General features: G+C 37.1%; 1 protein-coding gene across 15 annotated transcripts in view; it reads right to left on the bottom strand.

Annotated features, from left to right (window-relative positions):
• cacna1ab (calcium channel, voltage-dependent, P/Q type, alpha 1A subunit, b) overlaps positions 1-26,082 on the bottom strand; it is a 153,614-nt gene that overhangs the window by 91,850 nt on the left and 35,682 nt on the right. For all 15 annotated transcript variants that reach the window (XR_007182217.1, XM_048173265.1, XM_048173253.1 and 12 more), the window contains exon 3: positions 24,520-24,786. Coding sequence is in view for 14 of the 15 variants with exons in the window: in XM_048173265.1 (XP_048029222.1) it covers positions 24,520-24,786 (267 nt within the window). In the remaining variant the exon portion in view is untranslated. The remainder of the gene's footprint in view (positions 1-24,519; positions 24,787-26,082) is intronic.

Here is a 26,082-nt window from a genome sequence, read left to right as displayed (position 1 = left end):
CAACTCGCTTGCCTCGCTTTCCCATTCTCTTTGGCACACCATGGTCTTCCTGTCTCCATCTTTGCATTTTCTTTCCTCTTCGATTGCTCAGTTTTTCCTGCAGAGGGACCTGAAGGGCGCGTGTGTGTGTGTGATCCATCATGCTAAAAAGCCTTCAGTTATGAATTCCCCCTCCTGTTCCATATACGCTACACTAAAAATAGATACATGACAGATTAAAGAGTCTGCTCCTCTCCTCCTTGAAACCCATTTCTTTCACTCTGTCACTCTCTTTTTCAGTATTTTATTATTTTTGACGTTAAATTCTACTGCATCCTGCTGCGTTCGGGTCTTTAGAGGTCTAAGTGACTCTTGATTCACAGAGATTTGTTCGTTGCTCCACTGTCTTAGCACCCTCTTCTCTCATTTCCCCACTCTCTCTCACTCTAACGCCCTCTCTATAGCTTTCTTCCTCCATCAAGGATCCCTTTAATGGTTTTCATTGCGGTAAGCCTGTGTGAGCTGACTGCTGGATGCTAACTGCACGCACATGAGGGCTGTTTTACTGATGCAATATGCAGAAAGATTCTGATTCTGCAGCTGGAGTAACATTACATTCAATACCAACACACTCATATAAACAGTCTGCTCTAATACATCTAAAACAGGGATAGTTCAACTAAAATTAAAATTCTGTCACCAGTTATTCACACTCATGGGTGACATTCTTCTGTGGAACACAAAAGATATTTTTTAAATATGTCCAATAACCATTGCTGGTTTGGACCCCAGTGACTTTCATTTTATGAACAAAAGCAGTGAACTATCCCTTTAAGTACTGCATAGGATTCCACATTGTATCAATATCTGATTGACATTAGCCAGTAAAATTTCTTAATTAGTTTCCATTTACTGTAAATCTGTCCAAATATACCAAAATAATTCAAAATCTAAACTAAATTCCCCACGTTCCCAAATTTTTGTATATATGTATGTATGTATGTATATAAAAGTAAAAAGTTATTATGTTTTATTTCGCAAACCTGTAGCCACATAGATCATCGATGGAAAAGGATAAAATAATATAAATAATAAATAAATAATAAATAATCTCTGATATTTAATGAACTATTTGATTGACAGCAGTGGTCCTAGAGACAAAACTGCTCAGAATGAGGAGTTCTATCATATGATATGAATGTTGTGGGCATGTGCAAAAAAAATAACAATAATAATCGCATAATATACAATCCTTTATGCACATTAGAAGTGCAAAGCTGGCCAATTTCTTTAGAATTTCTCACATTCTTCTAGGGCCATGAGTCAAACAGGCCCAGTGAGTTTCGTTCCGACAGTCTCCGTTAACTTTGTATGACATCCACGTGAAATTCATTAGCCGACGGCGGCCGTGTTTTTGCAATATGCGAATGTCTTCATAAACAATCATGGCACCTTGGACAAAGACACCGCATGCCAGTTTTTAAATCAATTGAACTGACTGTTGCGTAGCTATAGCTATTTTCATATTTCTTTTCATTTTATAGCGCCACCAAGTGGCCAGTCACCACATCCTTTGTCACGCAACCACAGACCGAGCCCATACAAAGGTGTACCAAGTTTGGTAAAATGATGTCATTCCGTTCAAGAAGGATAGCCGTTTTAGTAAAAGTGGCCACGCCCATGGAATGTTTTAGTGTCCATCGTGAACATGAATCAAAATGTAGACTTTTTTTAATAATTATTGACAGTCTGACTTCAGAGAATCTTTCTGCACTGGTTTGGTTCCAATCGGGCAAAAAATCTAGGACTAGTTCGCTAAAGTAAGTTTTTCAAAAAATCCCAAAATTTCGTTCGAATCAGTGTGTTTTGTTCGTCGATATAAGACACTTGAACCTGCGACGAATGGTTTAGGAGTTACATAGTTTTGATCGCTGTAGCTCCACTGTGGGGTGGGTACTACAATCCCTCAAAGTTTCAAGTCTCTACGACTTACGGTTTGGTCTGCCCGATCACTTTTAAGGGAGAATGCTGATCCTTGGAAATTCTAACAATTACAATAGGGTTTCAGTGCTACACACTTGAACTCCTAATTATAAATAATTGAGAAGCAAAAAAATGTATAATAATTAAGCACCAAATCAGCATTTTAGAATGATTTCTGAAAGATCATGTTTTTTTTTTTGTTTTTTTTGGAAACTGAAAACTGACCCAAAGCTATTCGTTGGTCAGACTCCATTGAGCAATCCAAATGCCTGGTGATTTGAACAAAAGTGTCGCTGCCGTACATGGAAACAGCAGCACACAGCATAAACCAGTGAGATTGGTAACATATATGTGTTTGCTGCCGGTGATCATATTGATCTGTTCTGGCTGGAGTTGTGTTTGTCTTATGTTGTGATATTGATATAGATTGTATGGAAACACGTCCTTTGGTTTCAGCCACAATTTCAAGCTGTTCTTCTTTACAGCTATGATCTGTGTGACTGTAATATTAATATAATTACCTGCTTACTTTCCAGAACCTGCTGGAAATTGCCCACAATTCATCTAATCCTATGAAATATAAAATATAATTGTAATTATGAAATATATTCAGCTGTACATTCTGTAAATGATGACTTCCCTTACTTCTCTCCATCTCCCTCCTGCCTTGTTCTTTGAATTTTTCTAAACAAATATTGGTGTTTTAATATTCTTAATCTGTCTTTTATAGCACAAACACCATCTCACCCACTGTATCATTCTGCATCCCTTGCATTAGTGCTAAAGGTTAGTTAACAGGATGATTGCGGCTCTAATGTGCAGGGATGTAAAATGTGATTCATACTCAATATGAATATAGCAGAGACCGTTGCTTGTTGTCACAATTTTATCTCCAGGGAATATTTCGTAGGGAAGGTTTATTTTTAAGCCCAATTTCTGTAAAAGCACATATGTTTTGACTACCAAAAAAGTGAAAGATCATCAAAGGTCATTGCACGGGAACAAAGATACAATTAGAGGAGAACTATATGGTTTAAGTTGTCACATTGGGTATCAGCAAAATTTAGATGACAACACAATTATTAAGCAGTATCATACAAAAATATTAAACTACTGATTTAGCCAACAGAAATTTTGAGTGAAAGTTAGTGTGGAGGACATAATTTTTTTTGTGACAATAGCCCCACTCCCTCAATATTCACTTCTAACCACACTTGTGTGTCTATATATGAGGACAGGAGTATCATAAATGTATGTATATATGTTTCAGCTATAGCGGACATTCACTCAACATTTCTGCCAAAGAATGTCCGTCATTTTGACACGCCTCCTTTTCACTCACTCTCTTCGCTTCAATTTCTCTCTCATTCCTCCATTTATCCTTCAGTCTTTCTGCATCATCTCAGTAAACACCAAATACTCCTAATTTCTTCCACTTCCTCTCCAGTCTTTAAACGTCAAATCCGGCACTTTTCACACCCTGACATCTGCATGTTTCTCTCTGTCCGCCCTGTATTAAAAAAGCTTTTTGTTGCTTATTGCACCCTGTTTTCTCTCCGCTCAGCCTCGTCTTATCTTTTATCCTTCCTTTTCAGCCTTTTTTCCTTTCCCTCCTGCATTTCTGCTTCCTTCTCCTTCTCTCGCTCTCGTTTGAGAGTGCTGCACATCAATCATACAATCTTAATTCAGTCAGAGCGCTAGTGCCGCCTCAGCATTTCTGCAGAGAGAGAGAGAAGATAGAGGGAAGAAAGAACATAAACAGTGGCGGAACAGACGGAGAGAGAGCCCCTAGTGAGAGAAACTGAAATGGAGAGTGTGAGGAAGAGAGATGGGTGTATAAACAGAGAAGAGGGAGAATGAGAGAGAAGTTTCGGAACTGAGGGTGGAGGGGAAGAAAAGATGCAGTATTTTTTTCTGCTCGACTGCAAGTGGGCTTCAGGTCAGCTGACTTAAAAACACTGAACCACAACTGCGATCATGTGTTCGCATATCATAAAGCAGACATGCATGCACAAACATGTACATAAGTACTCATTTTAAGAACACACGTTTGTAAAAACACATATTAACAATTAGGGTGGCCCTCTGGCCAGAGTGAGACTTTTGGGTCTATCGAGGTTAATTGCTTAAATATTAGCTCAAAAATGAAATAAAATAAAATAAAATAAAATAAACCAAAACAGGTAATTGTTTGGGGATCCAAACTCTCAACTTGCAAGCATGAGATGTTTCAATAGCACCTCTGATTTAAACTTGCATAATGGCATTAGAAAAAGTTTTATTAAGTTCTGTGAATTCAATTTTAGTCGATTCAAAACTCAAATTCAAAGTGTTATTGTTATAATAAATATATATACACATATATATTAGGGCTGTCAAAGTTAACACGTTAACGCATGTGATTAATTCAAAATCCTTAACGCGTTAAAATAATTTAACGCATTTAACTCAAAAAAATTACTGAAGCATGTGAAATTGCATCTTTAACGTAATTTACCTCATGCAGTTAGATGATCTTAAAAGTCCATGCTGATTATATCAGAGATGGCAGAGACAATTATTCATTCCAGTGTCTGTTTCGCTTTAAAACACGAACTCTGTTATTGTATCTGAAGAGATACAATGCATCCCGCATCATGCTGTTCCTGTCTGAACGGGACGTCAAGACATCCCACCGCTGTATGGCCAAATGATATGAAAACTATGTTTCTCGGCTGGATAAAGCAAACCAGCGTCTCTCTATGAAAGTTTTGATGGATGAGGATTGCAATCCAAGTAAGGATGATTGTGGTGACGTACAAGAGTTGTACATTAAGCACGCATGAGTCCGTTATATTGATGCTCAAACAAATCATGTATGAGCGCTCTTCGATGCACTGATCACACACTGTATTTATGCAAAGACACGTTTCAGTTAATTCACGTTGTTTTCACACACATTCAGAATAATGTTTGGATTTGTCCTGTGTATGTTGCTGTGTACTTTAGTACATATGCAGGTCAAGGCGGTTGGTTTAGGTTTTTTTTGGCATCTCCATGTGGTCCTGTTCAGTATCACAACTTGACTTGTCTAAAATATAAAGAAGCTCTTTGCTGTTGCACATTCTATATACACTGTGAATTCTGAAACGTTTTAATGGGCTGAAAAAAACAGTTCTGTGAAAATCACACTTCAATCTGATGGTTTACTTTGCTGGATATAGGCAATGATGGCAAAATGGACGTGTTAAACAAGATAAATGGTGTCTGCTTAATTTCACGATAAGTGTGCGATTAATTGCGATTTAAAAATATATATAAAATATTATTTATTGCTATTTTGGTTAATATAATGAAAATGATTCAATATTATTTCTTCTCAGATTGGGAGAAAACTAGGGACAATACATAAAAGTGGACAATGAAATATTTAGATAATTAGAAATAATTAGATATTATCAAAAGGATAAAATAAATAGTGTACTTTTGATGTTATCACTATTTGTACTTTAGAGCAGCCACACTATATATGTTCTACATACATTTCCGGCATGAATACTGTCCACATTGGACTACATGCATTACATTATTGTGGCCAGGCACTGAGAGTTCTTTCTGTTTTATAGAGCTTCAGTATTGATTGGAGCAACAGCAAACGCACAATATGCCACCGAGCACAACCCGCTACAGTGAGGCTACATCAGCATTACTTGACTTAAACATATCAACACTTTTCTTCTCTTAAAGAAGCATTTGTGCAGTAATTGCATGTTTATTGTACTTCAGAGCTACAAAGTACTTGGATGTTATCCATTAAGAACTGCAAATGTTCAGTATTTCTTACAGTAATACATATTTCTCCATGTCAATACCCCTGCGTTGTGTGATCCGCAGAGAACACCGTAACATTTTGGCTCCCGGGCTGAACTGAGCTTTCTGAGCTTCAGCCAAGTGAAGCAAGTGCTGATGGGACTTGATGGAATGTCAATGGCCCAATGCAATCTGGGAGATCTACTGCGAACCGGTGGGGCGCACCTGCGTATGCGTGTGTATGTGTGTAAGGCGTGCATGTCAGCAAGGCCAGGCCCTGATAAGAGAGGCTAAAAGCTTGCAGTCTCAGCACCGCAACTTCTAAATTGTCCCAAGGGAGATTTAGGACCCTGGGGGGAAAGTCAGAGCTTGCACAACCCACCCTCCAAATGAAGAAAAAAAAAAAAACCTTTCCCCAATCCACTTCTCATTTAGAGGAGTGAGAAAAATGCTTGGGTCAGAGGGAAAAGGACTCACGGATCAATGAGGGGTATTGATAAGTTAAGACTACAGCGCGTTTGTTGATAAGGTGTATCCGCGTTCTGAACAACCCACTATGACCCACAATAACCCCAGTTATGAAGCAAAAAAAACAATATCCGTGTCTGCTTAACAGATATTTTACAGATTGAACTATTGATGATTAAAGATGTTGTATTAATTTTTATTAACAATTACAACAAAAAGGAAAAATAAAAATAAACCTGAAAAAAACCTATACTATTACTACAGTAATACTAATATCAAAATGATTTTTATAATATTCTATAATTTATTACGAATTATTTTTATCATATTTTGATAACCAGATTATCTTTTTCTATTTAACCCTATAAAACCGGATGTGTCGTCGGCGACACATCCAATCAAGCTGTATTCATGTTACCATAACTCTTGAACCGTTTGCGCCATCGTAATATGGCAGCCGCTTTCGGGGAGAGCGGGTGGAAGAAGAATTTGAACGGAGTGATATGGAGCGCGGCAGTTTAGGACGTTTTGGATCGCATAAATAATAAAAGAAACAAACAAAAACATGGCGAAGGAGTACACAGTCAATTGGGATGATTTTTTATAAGACTTGGGACGAGGCTAAGTGAGACTCGCATTTTGCATTTGGTGTGTGCATCTGTAGGCTATAATGTGTCCGTGTGGTAAATGTATGCGTGCCGATGCGTGTATATGTATGCGTGTATGAAAAAAATTTCTCCTGAATGAAAACTGTGCAACCAAGTGTAACAAAATGACTTGTATATATGTAATATAGTTGAATTTTTGAAGTTTGAAGTGTTAAATTCTTTCGATCATAATTTTTCTCTTTTTTTTCTAAATAAAAATCAGAAAATTCATCTATTTAAATTCTATTTACAAACTCACCATATACATTAATGATCAATAACTGTAATTTATTGAAAGCCAGTTGTTTTCTGAAAAAAATGACACCTTGCACTTGAAGATAGCACATTGTTAGAGAATTTTATAATAAAAAAAAAAAACATAATATGTGAAAACGGGCTATTTTAGCTTTAGGTTCTAAAGGGTTAAGGGGTCGTGACATGGATTTTTTTAAATTATTTTAATATGATCCGTGAGTTTCACTTATAATGTTAATAAAGTAATAAAAAAACAATCTGTCTCTATGTCTGAAATTATCCTTTTTTTAAGCGACTGCTCCTTAAGGTTTGTCAGTAAATGGCACTGTTATGATTGGTTAACATAATTGCATTGGAAACAGTATCAACACCCACTCACCACTGCACGTAAGTGTTTTGAATACATCATCCATATAAAACCGTCATTTACAGACAAAGCATTATGATATCACTTGCTTACATTTTGTGATGCAGCTGCTGTAAGATTAGTTAGCTGCTTCATTTTTTAAGAAAAAGTTTCTTTGCAAACTCTCCATTACAGTGTGCCTCATTTACAATAGGCTTGCTGCTGTAGTCAGTGTTACAATGTGCTCGTCCGAACACCGATTACATAGCTTGGCCACAGCGGCACTGTTGTTTTGCTTTTTTATAGAAATAACCATTTAGTTCAGTTGGACAACGGACACTAAAGTTATAAACTGAAAGCATCTGCTCTGCTCCATACAGCACGCGCTGCAGAGTCGCAACACACACTGTAAAAAAAATCCCAGTAAAATTTACAGTAAAAAATACAGTAGCAACGTAAAAAAAAAATCTGTTAAATTTACGGTAAAATAACGTATTTCATTAACTGATATAACGTTAATTTACCAAGATTTATCAGATTTCACTTATTACATGACAAGAGAGAGACTACTGACAAGACAATGGCAGAGGATTTGGTGCATAACAGATCCTGAGCATCAGTCAGTACCACCACTCCCTATACATAGAGTCAGTGTGATCTCGAATTCGAAAGCGAAAGTACAAAAAAACAAGCGCGCATTCAAAAGCGATTTCAACAACTCATAAATAGATAGCGGCTCCCTGATGCCTGCAAATTACAGGCCTATACACAGAGTGGGTGGGGCCTATGGTGTGATGATGTATAACTATTCATCAATGCATTGCTCTGGAGGCAGTCATATGCAAATGCATTTGCCGGTGTGACGTCACATATCCTGCAATTTTCCCACAGCTGTTTTTGGAGCTTGATTAAATAAATGAGTATGTTTTAAGGTATGAAACTTGCAGGATGTTTTGATGGTACAAATACATCTTATATGTCAAAAGATTGAGGCAAATATGACTTCTCATGCCATGACCCCTTTAAAATTACCACAAAAATTTCTGTGTGAAATTAACACTCATACAAGGAATCAAATTTCAAAACCAAGATACAACTGAGTACTTTTTGATTCTAAAGCCCTATTCGGACGGGACTAGTTTCACAGGGGGACGTTAGAGAAATTTCTGTTTCACAGACGTACTTTGAGATTTTAAAGGTCCCGTTCTTCGTGATCCCATGTTTCAAACTTTAGTTAGTGTGTAATGTTGTTGTTAGAGTATAAATAAAATCTGTAAAATTTTAAAGCTCAAAGTTCAATGCCAAGCGAGATATTTTATTTAACAGAAGTCGCCTACATCGAACGGCCAGTTTGGACTACATCCCTCTACTTCCTTCTTTAATGACGTCACTAAAACAGTTTTTTGACTAACCTCCACCCACAGGAATACACAAGAGTTGCGTTTGTAGAGTGTGTTTGTCGCCATGTCGTCGAAACGCTGTTATTTTCATCCCGCAGTCCAATCACCGGGTCTGATTCCGGCTCAAATTGATAGGGTAAAATTAAAGACATGTTTACAGTAACACTGAGCGCGTGCATCTCCACGTTATGATAAGAGGCGTAACCTTTCCGGGCAAGGAGCGCTAAGCTGCTGTCGAATCACAACACAGGAACCGCTGGCACAATCAGAACTCGTTACGTATTTCTGAAGGAGGGACTTCATAGAACAAGGAAGTCATCAGCCCGTTTTTATGACAGTGGAAACAGCGGTATACAGATAAGTAAATTATGTGAAAAATACTGTGTTTTTTTACACGCGAAACATGAACGCATGTTATATTGCACACTATAAACACAATCAAAGCTTCAAAAAAACACGAAAAACGGGACCTTTAATCCCGTCCGAATCTGCCATGTCTGTCTTTTTCTCACACGACCTCTGTAAAAATTCCAGAGCAAATTACCTACTGTTTTTCGGCAAACTCGGCGGTCCTCAGAGAAATCTAATCCCATCCGAATGCGAATGTCTGTGATTTCCGAAAATGTTTTTTCCAAAACGCTTTTTCTTGTGTGTTTTGGTCAACGTGAACTACCGTACAATCTCTCGCTATCGCGCCGGTATTCAAGTTTCTGCTTTTTGCGCACCGATAATGGATGTAGATGTGTTTGGTACACTGCGAAGAAATAAAAAAAATAAATCAACAAGAAGAGCCAAATCACGTAAACTGTTAAGACTGGCTACTGTAATATCAGTTTCAGGTAAGATTACTTTCATTTCTACACTTAATTACATAACGTGTAAATTACATAAGTTAAAACTTTTTATTCCAGTGGGTTTATTATAAGAACCCAGTTCTATTAAATCATGATGATAAATGTATGTTTAGTTTTTTCACACTACAATTTTTATAAAATGTTTACAAAACACTAAATGTGTTAGGACATTTTACTTTATATTTCAAAGTGCATTCTGAACACGTGATCTTCTGAAATGCCCACATGTAAAACACAGACACTCCTACCTCGGTAATAAACACGGAGATGTTAGTCCCGTCCGAATCCGTACATAAAATCACAGACGTAGGTTGAAAAGAATTGTTACTCAAACGTCGTTTGGAAAACTAGTCCCGTCCGAATAGGGCTTAATATAAACGCCAGGTGTTCAGGTGTAGAAACAAGTATATCTGAATTCCATTATATATCTATATAAGATATATATATATGAAAATAAATATTTGTTATCTTATATAGTTTTGACTATATGAGCTTATTCAGGTGAAACATAGTCTGACTGACACACACACATACATACATATATTTGGTATATACATATTAGATTTTGAACTTATACACACATTCCAAAAAAATGTTTCTCTGATGTTCTGCTTTTAGAGCTCCACATAGAACACAGTGTTAAAATGCCCTTACATTAATCATACAGAAAATAAAAGCAGCTAACAGTGCAACATCAGGCAATGTCTAGATCTCCTAAAAATAATCAACAGTGCTTAAACAAACCACACACACACACAGGTGTGGACCAGGCAGTGAGTCACCCTTGAATCATGATGGACACAGAATTAGCCACATTAGCTATTTACACTCTGTGTACTATATATGGAACCAGATCATCATCTTGGGGACTTGCCCCTGTGAAACCCTGTTTTCTCACAGTGGCCTATTTGCATCTCTGGAAAAAGGAAAGAAGTTTAACTTCTCTACTTCTCTGGCATCTTGAGGGAAAGACTGATTCCTGCATGTGTTTACTAAATGTCATTTAATCAAAGAAGCTTTGCATTAATTAACAACTTTTGCGCAATAAAAATTATTTATCGAAGTTGTAAATAAAAATGATTGGAGTAAATTTGTAAATACTGTTTCAATCTTTCTTCCAAACTTCACATTTAATTCAATGTGTTACTTGCAGTTTTATAGCAACTAATTGTGAAATTTACTAGCAACTTCTGAGTAAAAATTATTTCTACACGAAGTGTAGATAGTTTGATGCTGGGAGTAAGATGCTAAGACATTGATAAGACCTCTGTCAAAATCTAATGCTGAATTTAATTTAAGTGATCATAATTTGAAAAATCATGAAATCATTAGTTTAGAAACACTACAGGATATGAGTGTAATTAAAGGACTAAGAGATTTCCCAACTGTCAAATGGTTAATTAAATCAGGGCTTGTGTCTTCATGCAGGAGTATAGCAGTAATTAAGAGGGCTCCATTTTACAACTTTGCAGATTTTTTTTTTATTACCATAATTCGCTGGATGCCTGAAGCACGGTGACCACAAGCTTGTCCCAGTTACTAGAAATAGAGCCTGACTGAAAAATTAATAAAAAAAAAAACAGACAACTGACAGATAGAAGAGTGTCTGCAAAGGAGTTGAAAACGATTTAAACTACATTTTATTCTGCAAAATGTCACACAACTGATGAGCTGATCACAGCTGAGATTTCTAAAATATACTGTACTACTTGTTTAGTATGACTGCAATTTTAGCCTATTATATTTCATCACATTCATGGAGGGGTTCAAGGATTGAAGATTTGACCTCTGGGATCTCTAAAGACACTTGACACATATTGATGACTGACTGTTCCCTTCAGACTATTAGCTTCTGTCCATAAACATGTGCAACCAATATGTTTGGAAATAATGGCAACATCATCTTTAAGCTGCTCAACTGCATTTGAATACTTTATTCATATTATCAAGTACTGTGCCTGTTTAAACAAGGCAGTTTTGACAAGAAGATTTGCTAATAATCTTAAACAAACCTTTAAAGGGCTCGACGGTGCGAGCATTTCACTCGCTTTTGTGATTAAATGTAGATCTGTGTGAACTGTAAAATGTATTTAGCAGCACGTGTGTGAATAAAAAGTCAGTTTTGTCAAATTTAAGGTCATAAAAAAGTCTTACATGACTAACTTAAACGGTATAACTGAAGTCTTAATTATCATTTTAAGAGGCCTTAAATTTGAGGCCCGACAAACAGGAATAGCGTTACGGTTTAATGTGATTATTTAATTAAATAAATATGAGCGCAGCAAGTTCAAGTCAAAACGTGGTGCTGTTGCGCATTCTAAAGGCTCTAAAACTCTAATATAATACTTAGGGGTTTCAAATAAATAGTTCACTAATAAACCAGTTTATGGCTTTGATATTCTAATGGTTACGGATCTGAATAGTTAAAAAGACTGATCCCAGCTTGCTGTGACCCATGAACTGCAGACTTACTGAAATCACTGTCCTCATTACCACTGTGCCCTCCAGCACAAGACTTAATCCCAGGTTACTGCAGGAAGACTGTTGTAGTAATTAATGTACTGTAAAAACACGTGCTAAATGACTAGTAACTACATTGAAGTGAAATCATTTTCACTGTCAATATTTGGACATTTTGAGCTAGTTTTTTTTAAACAACATTTAAAGTTTCTCAAGCTTCTCAAGTTTATGTTCCAATTTTCGTTTTCAAGTAAATTTAACTGATGTTAAAGATGTTTAGATATTTTACATGGAAAACCAGACAAATACTGATTAAAGGCACAATATGTAAGATTTTTGGATTAAAATATACAAAAACCATAAGAACAGTGTTATATAATTTGTTGACTTGTGTACTTCCATTATCCCAGATGTTTCCAAGAATGTTTCAATCCAGAGAAATAAGCAATTTTAACCAGGACACAGACTGTGTCCGTGCTTCCCCTATCAATGACATTATACCGCGTTACCCTCGATTTCCGGTTTTATTTTGCAGAAACCATGGAAACACCAAAGACGCTTTAATATATTATATGTTTTATTAGAGAAGGGAACAACTGTTTGGTTACATCTTTAGACAGAAAACTGATCATTGCTCAACATGTTTAGTCTTATTGTTTGAATCTCGTTTTCTTGATTTTTTCACCATGCCTCAGAGAAAAACACTATTTTGTCAAGTGGCTAACATAGCATAATCAGATGCAGTTTATTTTTAGTAACAGAAATACAGAATTTTCTCTGTCATACAATATGTTTTAAAATTAATTGCATGCCATTTATCAACATAAGTCATCCAGCATTTATTAATATGATATTCTAATGCCGATCTAGCTTACTGCAGTGTGCAACAAGTGTCTCATAGCAGCCGCCAAGCGAATGCTCAGAGTAACGTTATAACATCATTTTCAACACCTTCAAATGTATCTAATATGATAAAACAGAGCTGCGTTGCCCCTCATACGCTTGACCGGAAGAAGCGGAAGTGGCGACTGTGGCATAATAAAAGTTCTGCTGCTCTCAAGGTGTGTGTTACGCCCGTCTCTCATTAGCAATCGCTCCTGCGCTGCTTCATACTACAGTAATATTAATAATCTCATGCATGAACATGATTTCTGCCCAAGTCCCGTCAGATTCTTTTCTACTGGCTGTGAAGTGAAGACGACATCTACCATGATTCCGCGCTCAATCTCGGCGTCATCAAGATACGCCTTCGTTTTGAATAGGTAACCTCTAGGGGCGAAAGAAAATTAGATTTTGCAGTGCATTTAGCTGATGACTTTCTTTAAATCATCTCCATTTGCAGTGCACTAATTGCAGGGTCACTCCTCCTCCATTAAGCTGGGGTCAAACACCCTACACAAAGGCACAGCAATGGCAGGTGGTCTAACTGTGCAGTTCATGGGCCACTCCTACCGAGGACTAAACCTGCAATCTTTCTGTTACCATCTTTAACCACTGGCTATCACCACGCATCCCCTTTATTGTTAAGATGACAGTGGCTTGTGACCTCTCACCTCCACTTACACTGCCCCAACAAACACCACATGTACATACAATCAACTTGCATGTATCATACACATTGCTCCCTTAAGGATACAAGGAAAGCTGATGCCTCTCTCTCTGTCTCTAACACACTTCCCCCTCTTCACGTCCATCTTTAGAAGGTATTGTATACTGCGCTGAGTGTGTTTGCATCCCCTAGATAGTTCCTTCCATCTTCGTCTGTGTGTGCATGTGCAGGCTTTGTGTGCTACTGCAGGAACAGACCCACCGAGTTACTATGGTAACCAAAAACAGCTATATTAAGTCAGAATCAATAGCAATCATCGGACCATGGCGATCTTTGCATCAGATCAGCATCATGTGTGTGTATCTGACTACAAACTACTAGCATGCGTACTAATCCATGTATACATTATACATTCTCTGGACAACCTATTTGACTCACTGGAAATACAATTTTAAATAAAATATTAGTGCTGTCAATCGATTAAAAAAATTAACTAATTAATCACATTTTTTCTGCAATTAATTGCGATTAACAATATTGGACTTTTTATATTGTAATAATTTCACAGTTACTCTCCAAATTAATGTAGAAACAACTAAAAGAATGTATATTTTAAATATTTGTTTAATTGTTTAATTTCTTTGTCTTTTTTGAATGAAGGCCAGTATCACTGATACTAATTCTGGTGTCTCTATGAAAATGAAATATCTAAATAACTACAGTATGTTTTTTGAGGGCAAAAGGTCACTGTGACTTCTCACTGGCACATTCACTCTTATTCCAGTGGTGTTTGATCTATGAGAGGAGGCTGTCACACCAAATCACATGTTAGCTCTATCAGAACACACCAACCTGGTCAAACCTGCATGAACACACAAAACTGTATGCATAAATGGATGACTATAGTTTTTGCAGGAAAGGAAAATCACAATGGAGATCTCTTTAAGATCTCAAAATGGTTCTCCTGGAGAACACCGAGATAAAATGGAAAGCAAAGTCTTCTGCTTCTCAAATTTTTCCTGAGATACTCCTTTAGTTTGACAAGAGAGTCTCAGACTCTGCTCAGATCTGCTATAAAATCTACAGGTCTACCATCAAAAGTAGGATTACCTTATGAACTCAAACATTTTATACTAAATACTTCCAAGATCATTTTTTTTTTTTGAGTTAAGTAATTCATTTATAACTTTATACTTTTACTTTATGTATTGTAAACGTCTCTTGTGTTTCCAATTTTATTTCTCTAATGGAATTATAAGAAAAACAAAGCTGATACTTGTCTGTAATAACTTATACCTGAGATACGATAGTGCAACCACTTTGGGGGGGGGGGACTTTATTAATTGGCTCTGTTTGAGCTGCAAATTTAATTGTTGCCGGAGTTTGACAAACACAACCTTTGTACTTTTGAGGAAGAGAGAATTCTCTGAGAATGAAAGAAGTATGAGAAAGGATGGCAGGTAAACATAGTAGACAGAGAGACGGACAGATATAAAGACAGACAAGATGAAAAAACAATAAATAGAACAAATGATAGATAAAATGATAGAATGATATTCAAATATAACAATTAATTGAAAACAATAGAGAGGAACGACATATAGAATCATAGAATGATAATGAGAAAGACAGACAGACAGATAAAACAAAAGATAGAACAACACATAGAATGATAAAATGAACAATAGTAAGAAAGAACAAACTATAGAATGAACAAGTGTTGTCAAAAGTACCAACCGCAAAACCAAGGCGGTACTGAAATTTTAAAAATGTGACATTTTGTGCACTGTTCAGCGGATTTTTGAACACTCTGATTGGCCATTGTGTTCATGCGCTCAACATACAGTATGTGTCTGTAAGTTGGGTACACTGATAAAGGCACAGGAGTGTTTGAATATGAAAGCGTTTTGAAAGAGGGAGTAGGAGCATTTGAAAGCAGATGTCTATCAGCGGATCAGTGTTTTAAAACGCTCCCATGTGTATCTGTGTAAGCGCTCGGTGAAGAGCGTCACAATGTCTATTTACAACATGTTTTTAAAGCATTGATCATTATAGCCAATCACAGACATATCTGATAAGCACGTGAACACAATGGCCAATCAGAGGTGTTTACGAATATGCTCAACAGCGCTCAAAGTGTCACATTTTTTAAATTTCAGTACCAACTTGGTACCGAAGTCGGTACTTTTGACAACACTAGAAGGAACGATGATAAAACGTTAGATAGAATGATAGAACAGAGCGATAGATAGAATGATAGAACAGAACGACAAAATGACAGAACGATAGATAGAACGATAGATAGAAATACAAGCATGAACGATAGATAGAAATAAAATGACAAAATAAACAGTAGAACAAGAGATAGATAGAATGATAAAATTATGGAACGATGAATAGCATGATAAAATGTTAGATGGAATGACAGAGAAATAAAACAACAGGTAGAATACAGATAGAATGAACAACAGGACAAACGATGATAGAATGATAAAATGAATGACTGAATGGCAGACAGAATAAAATGAACAACAGAATGACAGATAGAAAGACAGAATGATGAAAAGATAGATGGAGAGGTAGATAGAATGATAAAAGGATACTGTATAAAGGTGCAGTGATAAAATGATAGAACAAATGATGACAGATAGAATGATAGATAGAACAGAATAGAAAGAATGAACGAACAATCAATAGGCTCTATTTTAATGCAAACTGATTTAAATACACAATCTCACCCAGTCTCTTCCTCCACCTCTGCTCATTTTTCTTCCTCCTCACCCTTGCCTCTCCCTTTTTTCCCTGCTCTGTCAGTTTCTCCCAAAGCAGCCCCTACTATAATGCCAAATCACACTGTCATCAGAATAATTATTATCATTACCCTCCCTTACATAAGCACTCCTATTAGTATCCTCTCATTAATGCAGTGTTTTAATCACAAAATAACAATTAGGCAGGATATCTATTTGATCGATTCAGGGCACAGATGAAAACATGGATCCTGACCAAGAACGGGGACAATATCACAGTACCTCTAGTCTCATCGAGTCATCCGAGGTGGCGGAGGGTTTGTTTTCTGCCACGTACTAAGATGTTCTTACAGTCGCATGGTTTTATAATGAGAGGAACATTAAGGAGAGGAGAGGAGCCAAAAGCGTACATGAGAAAGAATCAGAAAATGCTTCACAGCACACACTGTGATATTTAACAGGACTGCTCATACCCAGTGGGCAGAGAAACTCCACCGATATAAAACCAAGGCCAGAAACAGTCCAAAGAGATTGTGGGATACCTGAGGCAAAGGCACTTTTCAGTCACATGGAAAAGTCCAGTGTAAATACCATGGGCACAAAACACACACAAGCCTGTAACATGAATAAACTTGCTACAAACATGGTGCCTGGTTTAAAGGCCAATAAATATCATGTAGATAGAACGCTTGGTAAAATGAGCGCAGAAAAGGTTGTTAAATAAACAAAACAACAAAACCAGCAGCATCTGCTCCCTGTCTTCCTTTCTTCTGTACTGTATATCTGTCTCTTTCACTTTGCTGATCTCATCAAGCAATTGCGCTCACAAACTTTAATATCCCTGTCTAAAATACATGAACTCGCTATTTGCTATTTGGCATCAGGCTGTGAAGACTTCCCATATGTTACATTCATTGCATCCCGATTCACAGAATAAGATTCTTGAATACTATTTAGGGTGTATAGTATACAAATTGGGATGCAGTCCTGATGATGTTTCAACTTCAAAATACATTCCATTTCCTTAAAACATACAGTACTGTTCAGAAGATTAGGGTCAGCAAAGGTGCGGTCACATTAACTGACTACATTAGTGGAAAAAAATGTCGATAGCATAGAGATGTATGAAGCACTTTTAAACCAAGCAGCTTTCTGTTGGTCAGTGTGGAGAAATCCCAAGACCAACTTAAACACGAGAACAATCTACATGGCTAACTTTTTCACCGTCAAGTCTTATGAATTCATTTGATAGAAACAGACTGAATCTATGATGTTTGCTTGATTTGCTTAAAGTCTTTTCTTCCCTATTGTGACGTAAAACAGCTTATCGAACAAGAAAAATTGTAGGACGGGACTAAATTTTGTCAATTGGGAATTGATTGGTTTGTTTGATCGTTGTGGTTTGCTTGGCTTGCCCGCTCACCGGTAAACACATCATCAAAGAAGAGAAGTGATGTCATTGCAAGAGAAAGTGGAAGAAATTTTGATGAAAGATTACAAGGGCACATGAATTAAAAAATAATAACAATGATGTGAATGGATAAATCATTTATTTATAATTAATACTGCAATATTCAATGAAAAAAACTAGAATTGTCCATTTTGGTTTCATGGCGAGTTTAAACTCTCAAGTCACATTCATGTTCGCATCAATTCAAATATGGCACATCACGCAGTTACATAACTGATAAAGATGACTTGAATGGAATTGTTATAGTCATTTTTTTTGAGCATGATAGCCTCGGTTCCTGTTATGAAAAAGCATCCTTTTTTGTTCTAACGAAGAAAGAGACTCAAACAGGTTTATAACAACATGTGGGCGAGTAAATGATTACAGCATTTTCAATTTTTTGTGAACTATCCCTTTAAAGCCATTGATAAAAGTCGAACTATGTCTGTAACCATAAGACACAGTATACTAAAGAGCCATGGGAGCTCATAAGGTGAGACTTTCCTTACAGTGACAGCAGTGACACTAAGGCCATACAGCTACTCTGGACAACAGCCAATGGCTCACGTCCAACACATCATGCCAGACAATGGAAAGAACTCTTGAATCTCTCAGTCTCTCGCTGAATGATGAAGGCGATCTGTACCCACTGAAACACACACACACAGATACAAGAAAGGAATGTTCTATGTTCAAAGCAACTTAAGCTCTATCAACAGCATCTATGACGTTCTGTCAATTACCATTTTTGTCTATTATTGAGCAACAGCAATGTAGCTGAAGTTTATGTGTCAAGGCACCCTAGGAGGTTTAAAAGCAGGTATGCCGTCAAACTAGTGTTGTCAAATGTACCGACCGCGATACCAGGTCGGTACTGAAATTTAAAAAATGTGACGCTTTGAGCGGATTCGTAAACACTTCTGATTAGCAATTGTGTTCAAGCGCTCATCAGATTGGCTACAATGATCAACGCTTTAAAAACATGTTGTAAATAGACATCATGATGCTCTTCACTGAGCGCTTAGACCGATACACACAGGAGTGTTTGTAAGCACCGCTGATAGACGCCTGCTTTTAAAAAAAATCATTGTAGCCAATCACAACTCGTCCGATGAGCATGTGAACACAAATGCCAATCAGAGGTGTTTACGAGAGCGTTCAAAGCCTTACATTTTTAAATTTTCAGTACCGACTTGGTATCACTACAGCAACGGTCTCATTTGTTTGATCAAAAACACAGTAAAAACAGTAATATTGTGAAATGTTTAATTTCATTGAACGGTTTTCTATTTTAACACATTTTAAAATGTACTTTACTCCTGTGATGGCAAAGCTGAATCTTCAGTGTCACATGATCCTTCAGAAATAATTTTATTATGCTGATTTAATGCTCAAGAAACATTTCTTATTATCATTACCAATGTTGAAAACAGTTGTGCTGCTCAATATTTTTGTGAAAACATTTTTTAGAACAGCAACTATTTCAATAGAAATCTTTTGTAACACTAAGAGTAAAGGTCTTTCACATTTTGATCAATTCAATGTGTTCTTGCTGTATAAGATTTTTTTTCCTTTTAAACAGTAGGGTTTATGATCAAGATGATCAAGACAAGAAGATAACTGATACCCTAATTAATTTTGAGATTTGCTAAATATTACATTTAACAGTGTTATTAAATTACATTTAAAGATTCACACTAACTGAGCATGAGATGATGGCAAATGTCATTGTGTAAATGGGCAAAAATTAAAAACCCAAAATGTCTAATATTGTCCAATATGGTACTTGTATGTCAATCATCTCTAGAGAACAATTCAACTCTTATATCAAATTCTAACATTTCACAAAATCTCAAATCTACTAAGATTCAACCAACTGCAACCTAAGTCCAGCCAAGCGTCTCAATGTGGTTAAGCAAAGCATTATGGGAGCTGCAAAAAGGTTATGATCCCAAAGCTTTCTTGGACTTACTTCCTCCTAATAGAAGGGCAAATGCATCAGCAGGACAACAAAATTAATAATAATAAAAAAAAACATAATTTGGTATTCATAAAAAAGACCTTTTACCAGCAGAGGGTACCTAAAGGTTATGGCAATAAGGAAGGAAATGTCCAACTGAGAAGCAAAAAAAAGAGCATTTCAATATGAATATGTGTGGGAGTGTGTGATAGAACTAAGAAGAGAGAAAGAGGGGAAGTGTGTATGTATGTGTGTAAGAGGGTTACACAATAAACACTGTTATTTTGAAGTGCATTGTGACGTTTTCCTTACTCTTTGAGCACACATACACACACAGACCATTAGACGCTTCTTCTGCTCAAACTATGTTGTATCCCTTCAAGTCTGCACTGCAGCAGAGAGCCAGATTGTGTTCTCTAGCCAGAGAAAAGCAATGGATTTAGTGTCTGGTATCTGGTATGTGTGTGTGGGTGTACGAGTGTGTGCATGTATCCATTTCTTGTGTGTCTCTATGATTGCACACTGGAGCGTGAATGTCCCACATGGTGTGTGTGTGTGATGCCATAGGCTGGTGCTGAGTCCTGGCCAGGTTCCTTTTTCCTTTGGTCTCCCGAGGAGACTGATCCTACAGAACAGGTGTCACTGTTTTAGCTGCCTTAGTTCATGTGCATGCGCTTGCGTGTTTGATGCCACAGGCTGTGCCGCCCTACCAAGTCTCCACTCACCCAGCAATGATCCATCCACTGTATGTTACTGCTGATGCACAATCTTCATTCAGCTTGGACAGGAGGCCACAGTGTGAAACCAGCCGAGAAATTTACAAACTCCTGTTCTTCTGTTATAACACATTACTGCATCCATCCGTGCAAGGACTTACTATATTTGTGACCATGCGGTCATGTTACTAACATAAGGTAATGAAAGCAAGATTTAGTGTCACAAAAACATGTCCAGGTCACATTCAATCACACCCCTTACCATAACCGCGAGTTTCAGCACACTACTAACGCAACTCAACCAGGTCGTGCCCTTTTTTTGTGTATAACTTGGGCAGGAATTATTTAAATGATGGATATTGTGCCGTGTAACTCCCTTATGAGTGAACTTTGTGCTTTGTAAATTTGCAGACCTTCTTCTTAATGCTTAAACAGCAGCATTATTCACTAAAGAAAGTTGAAAATGTAAAAAAGCATAATAGGACCCTTTAACTAAATAAAGAAAATTAAAACTAAAACTGAAACAAAAACAAACATAAAAAATAATATTGAAAAATAGATAAATAATAAAAATGACAACAGCACAGAAAAATTTATAAAAATGTAACAAAAATTAACATGAAAATATAAAAAATAAAAGCTGATTCAAAATATTATTAAAAACTATAAAATAATATAAATGATACTAAAATAACACTGTTCACTCCAAAATAAAAAAATAAGATGATAAATTATAAAAGAAAATATATTTTGCATAAATAAAAAAATGTGAAATAGAACAATTCCCATAAAGAAATCTATTTTTGTACTAACAAATTTTATTTATTTTTTATTTTTTATTTTTGCCATTTTGATGCTATTTTTCATGATAACTACTACCTTTTCCTCCAAAATTGATTTTAACATGGGACCGTTTTGCTTTAGGGTTAATGAGTAACTTTTCTATAAAGTATAATAATAGTGACTCTTACTTTTGCAATTTAGTAATTTTTTATTGTATTACATTTTAAAAAGTAGTAAAATTCTATTTTTCCTTAATCATCTTATATTAGAGGCAGTACAACAACTACTACTATAATATATAATAAACATATTAAGTGTATCTACTGTATGTAATTCTATAAAATAAATCAATATTTGTTTCAGTATTACTATAGAGTAACTCAAATATGTCAATATGCAAATAAAAAAACCTTAATAAATAACCTTAATAATCCTAACATAATATAATAGCTTAATTTTATTTACATTCTTATATTTATATTTTAATTATGGGTGAGTTATGACCCACTAGGACTGATCAAACTGATCTTTAACTGTCATTTAAAAAAACTGATCTGTTCCTAAAATCAGACCATAGGCTTGGTCTCTACGATTCTATCTTTAGTCGAATAGCTACAAATCTGTTTCACTTGCATCATGCACACACACACATACACGTGCAAACACACATGTCCAAAGGGACAGAAATGAGTGTACCTCCCCAGATCACTCTTTTTCCATTCTTTTACCGTTTCCTCTCACATGCTCATGCCCAGTGAGTCCAACAGAACCCCAGGAAGCACCACCACCATACAGACAACAGAGAGAATGAGCAGATGGTCTGAGAGAATCAGAGAGAGAGAGACAGAGAGATGGCAAAAGGAAAGGGGAGGCGTAGGAGCATGAGAGTATGAGGGAATTTTTTTTTTTACTGGCACTCATACAAGCAAAGACCTTATAAACTCATCATTCCGACAGAGTATTTTTAAAACAGTCTAACACCTCTACCACCGCACTGTTTTACCAAACCATTAGCACTCAGATAGAAAAAGAAGTTATAAACAGCCAGCCAACACACTGAGCTAAGGAAACTGACCAATAGAAAAGTTTTGCTGCTGACTAAAACCAAATGGTGACTGTTTCACAACAGCAGCCCTGTCCAGTCCTTGAATAACCATTACTCATTACATTACTACTTTTTAAACTCAACAGCAAGTTACATGTGACAACTCTCCAAGAGATGGAGTATACATTAGTATTAGTACCCTGTCTTTCGAACAGTAAAGCTAATATTAGAGAAATTATCATACATCTTAACACATGGCAGTTTGCCAATCATGATAGAGTCTCTTAAAGTTGCTATTGCATTGCCTCGATCCATGTCTTTCTGCATAAGTGTATGCTCAGGGAAGAGGAATAGTTTTGGCCTAGTCAATGTCCCAAAAGTTGCAGGTTCAATGTGAAAGGGAACTTTAATGATTCAGGGATTGTACTCTTTAAAGGGATAGTTCACCCAAAAATGAAAATTCTGTCATCATTTAATCAACCTCAGGTTGTTCCAAACCTGTATACATTTCTTTGTTCTGCTGAACACAAAGAAAGATATTTTGATGAAAGCTTGTTACTAGGCCACTGACTTCCATAGTAGGAAAAGAAATACTATGGAAGTCAATGGTGCCCCAGAACTGTTCAGTTACCCACATTCTTCAAAATATCTTCTTTTGTGTTTAACAGAACAAAGAAATTTATACAGTGAGTAAATGATTACAGAATTTTCATTTTTGGGTGAACGATCCCTTTAACTACTGCATCTTTTAGCAAGCCTTCAGTATATTCCAAGGAGACTTTTCTTGTAAGAAAAGTGTTCTGCAAGTAACATTTAATGTAATGAATTTGGTAAATGATGGTTCACACATACATACACACACACACACACACACAAAAATCAAGTTGTTCTAGACCTTTATGAGTTTCTTTCTACACAAAAGCATATTTTGAAGTCAAGGTTTTTTGTCCAAACAATGAAAGTCAGTGGGGTCCAATCTTTTGTGTACTTAATGGAAGTAAATCATGAAAGAATTTTAACTTTTTGTCTTCAAAATCAAAATGTAGTCTAATGGTTTTTATGCACATTATCATTTTTCGCAATTCGCTACCATCCGTTTTCATGTAATCTGGACCACAAACACAATCGGACCGAACTCGATGTTTTACTCAAATGTGCACATACAGTATTGAAAGGCAACTTCATCTCTTTCCTTTTTTCCGCTCCACACTGCAAGGCTCCATTAAAGCTCATATGCTGACATCAGCAGCCCCCCTCCACACTCACACAGGCACTCAAACAGTCACTTGCACACTCCGCCAATCCCAACCAGCGGGAAACCACGCACACCCACGCAGCCTCAGGCCTCTGAACACAGACCTGCACACGTAACACATGCTTACACATGGATATGAAAACACATGCACATCAGGCTTGGCTCCATAGGGGGGACAATGCGAGCCAAGCCCGCCCTGGCAACCCTCTTTACTGGGGTAGTATCATGGTACTTTAAACACATGGTTTAAAAATACTCGAAGATGCTTTATAGAAAATGGAAAAGGGTGGGGTAAAATCTCCTTGATATTACAGAAATATTATTAAAAAAACATTTATAGACTGGAAAAAAACATGTTACAAATGTCTACATTAGCTTTGCTAAACAGTGTCGGCTCATCCAAAAAGAGGTCAATACTTAATATATGATTTATCTTGGAATTTCATGCTACTTTAAGGTATTTCAAATAATACCATGGTATTAGCATGGTATTTGTCCCAAAATTCAAACCAAAGGGTAATACTATGGTACTTTTTTGTATGGCTTGAGAAACCAAAAGAAACTGGTACTGGGACTGTTGGTCAGCATATCAAAATGATCTAAAACCAATGATAAATAATGAAATATATAAAAAGTAGCTTTTAAATATTATTCTTCACATCCTCTGTGGTTAATTATAATGATTTAGTTGAATAATTAACTTACATTATAGAGGTGTCTAGAAGGAATGGAGGCAACATCAAGCAGGGGCCACTGAAGGAGCCATATAACATATTACAAATCTGTACCTGTTCCCAGGGGACCTCGTGTCTGGATTTAGTAAAGGATATGGCCATTCGGTGATCTTTTTGGCGTATTTTCGGATTATGTTGTCTTCACTGAAGAGAAACAGAGAGCGGTTGACCGTCAGGCAGTTCTGTCGGACCGGGATCGGGTTGTAGAGGGCCATGGTCCGGGCTCTCTGGGCCATCGATTGCTTGTACATCCTCTGGGCCCCTGGCGGGCCGCCCTGCCTGCTGCCGCCGCGGCCGGGTCCCCCCTGAACGGAGCCCCCGCCGCCGTACCTGGCCGGCACTTCGTCTCCGAACCGAGCCATTCTGTAGACACCAAACGCCAATCGTTACGAAGCAGCCGAGAAGGGGGTGAAGTCTCAGGGTGACAACACCACATTACACCCCATCCGCCTCAGCACAGAGCACACAGACATTCAGATATGATCTTCATGGCTAAGAAATGTCCATCATAAAGCACCAAACAAGATCAGTGGTTGGGGAAATGTGTGTGAGAGCGTGTCAGCGCCAAAAAGGGACTCAGATAACGCGATTGATGGATGGATAGATGGAGTAGGTCTTTTCAATGGTGCAGTCAGCTCAACAAATAGTCAAACAAATAGTCAAACATAAAGAGATAAAATGTCGACGAATTATCTTCCTCAGGAGGGTGGGATCCACATTTTAAGAAGTATTTCCCGTCTCAACTGCTCGGTGTGGCTCGTCTTGCCATTTGCAAGGTGTACATACAGATCCTTTTAGCATAATTGCGTTAATAAATTACATGTAAATTAGCATCAACTATACGAGGTCTAATACGTCTTTCTAAGGAGTCGCATTCTTGTTTTTTTTTTCACATCCACAAGACAAAAATAGAATAGAAAAATGGTGAAAACCTTTTAATTATTAATTTATTTCTGTGGTATCCGCAATGTTTGGTATACTATGGCAATATTCAGACTCCCCTCCGCCAAACTCTCGAATTACACTCGCAAATGCAGACAACGGGGCTTCCCCAAAAAATCCACACCTCGGTGACATTTGTTGATTTTAGTAATTTAAGTTTATCTGCTTTTTTAGAGCCATATCGGTCCTATAGGGTGGGCGTGAGCGCGCGCTGGGAAAACAAAAAACACCATGTCAAGATATAATGATGATCTCTTGCGGTTTCTCCCTCAATTCCTCACTAAAAACAATTATCATCTATACTCCAGAACTCGTAGACAAATCCAAGACGCGAAAAATCCGACGTTGGTCGTTGAAAGGAGCATAATCAGTTTTGGAGAGGAGCCGGAGCGCGTGGATTGAAGCTCGAGCTCGCATCTTCTGTGGTAACCGAGAGGAACCAAGAGGCACCCATCGCCTGAAGCCCCCCAAAAATGCTCCGCCTCGGGATTTTTTCTGTCGCCTCAGTGGACGACAACCGATTATTTCGTCTTTAAAAGTTTTATTTTTGGCGGAGAAAACGAAACGGAGACGCGGGGTCTCGAGCGCAATCCTCCTCAGATCAGCTGGCGGGTTTAGAGCATCTGATCAATTTAACGCTCGTGCTCAAGCCTTGCAGCACATGACGCGCGTCCCCGTAGCGATTCGCTTATCCTCCAGCTCACTCCTCCTTATGAC

Source organism: Megalobrama amblycephala, linkage group LG21, assembly GCF_018812025.1.
Source record: "Megalobrama amblycephala isolate DHTTF-2021 linkage group LG21, ASM1881202v1, whole genome shotgun sequence".
NCBI lineage: Eukaryota > Metazoa > Chordata > Actinopteri > Cypriniformes > Xenocyprididae > Megalobrama > Megalobrama amblycephala.
This window is presented reverse-complemented; position numbering and strand designations above follow the sequence as displayed.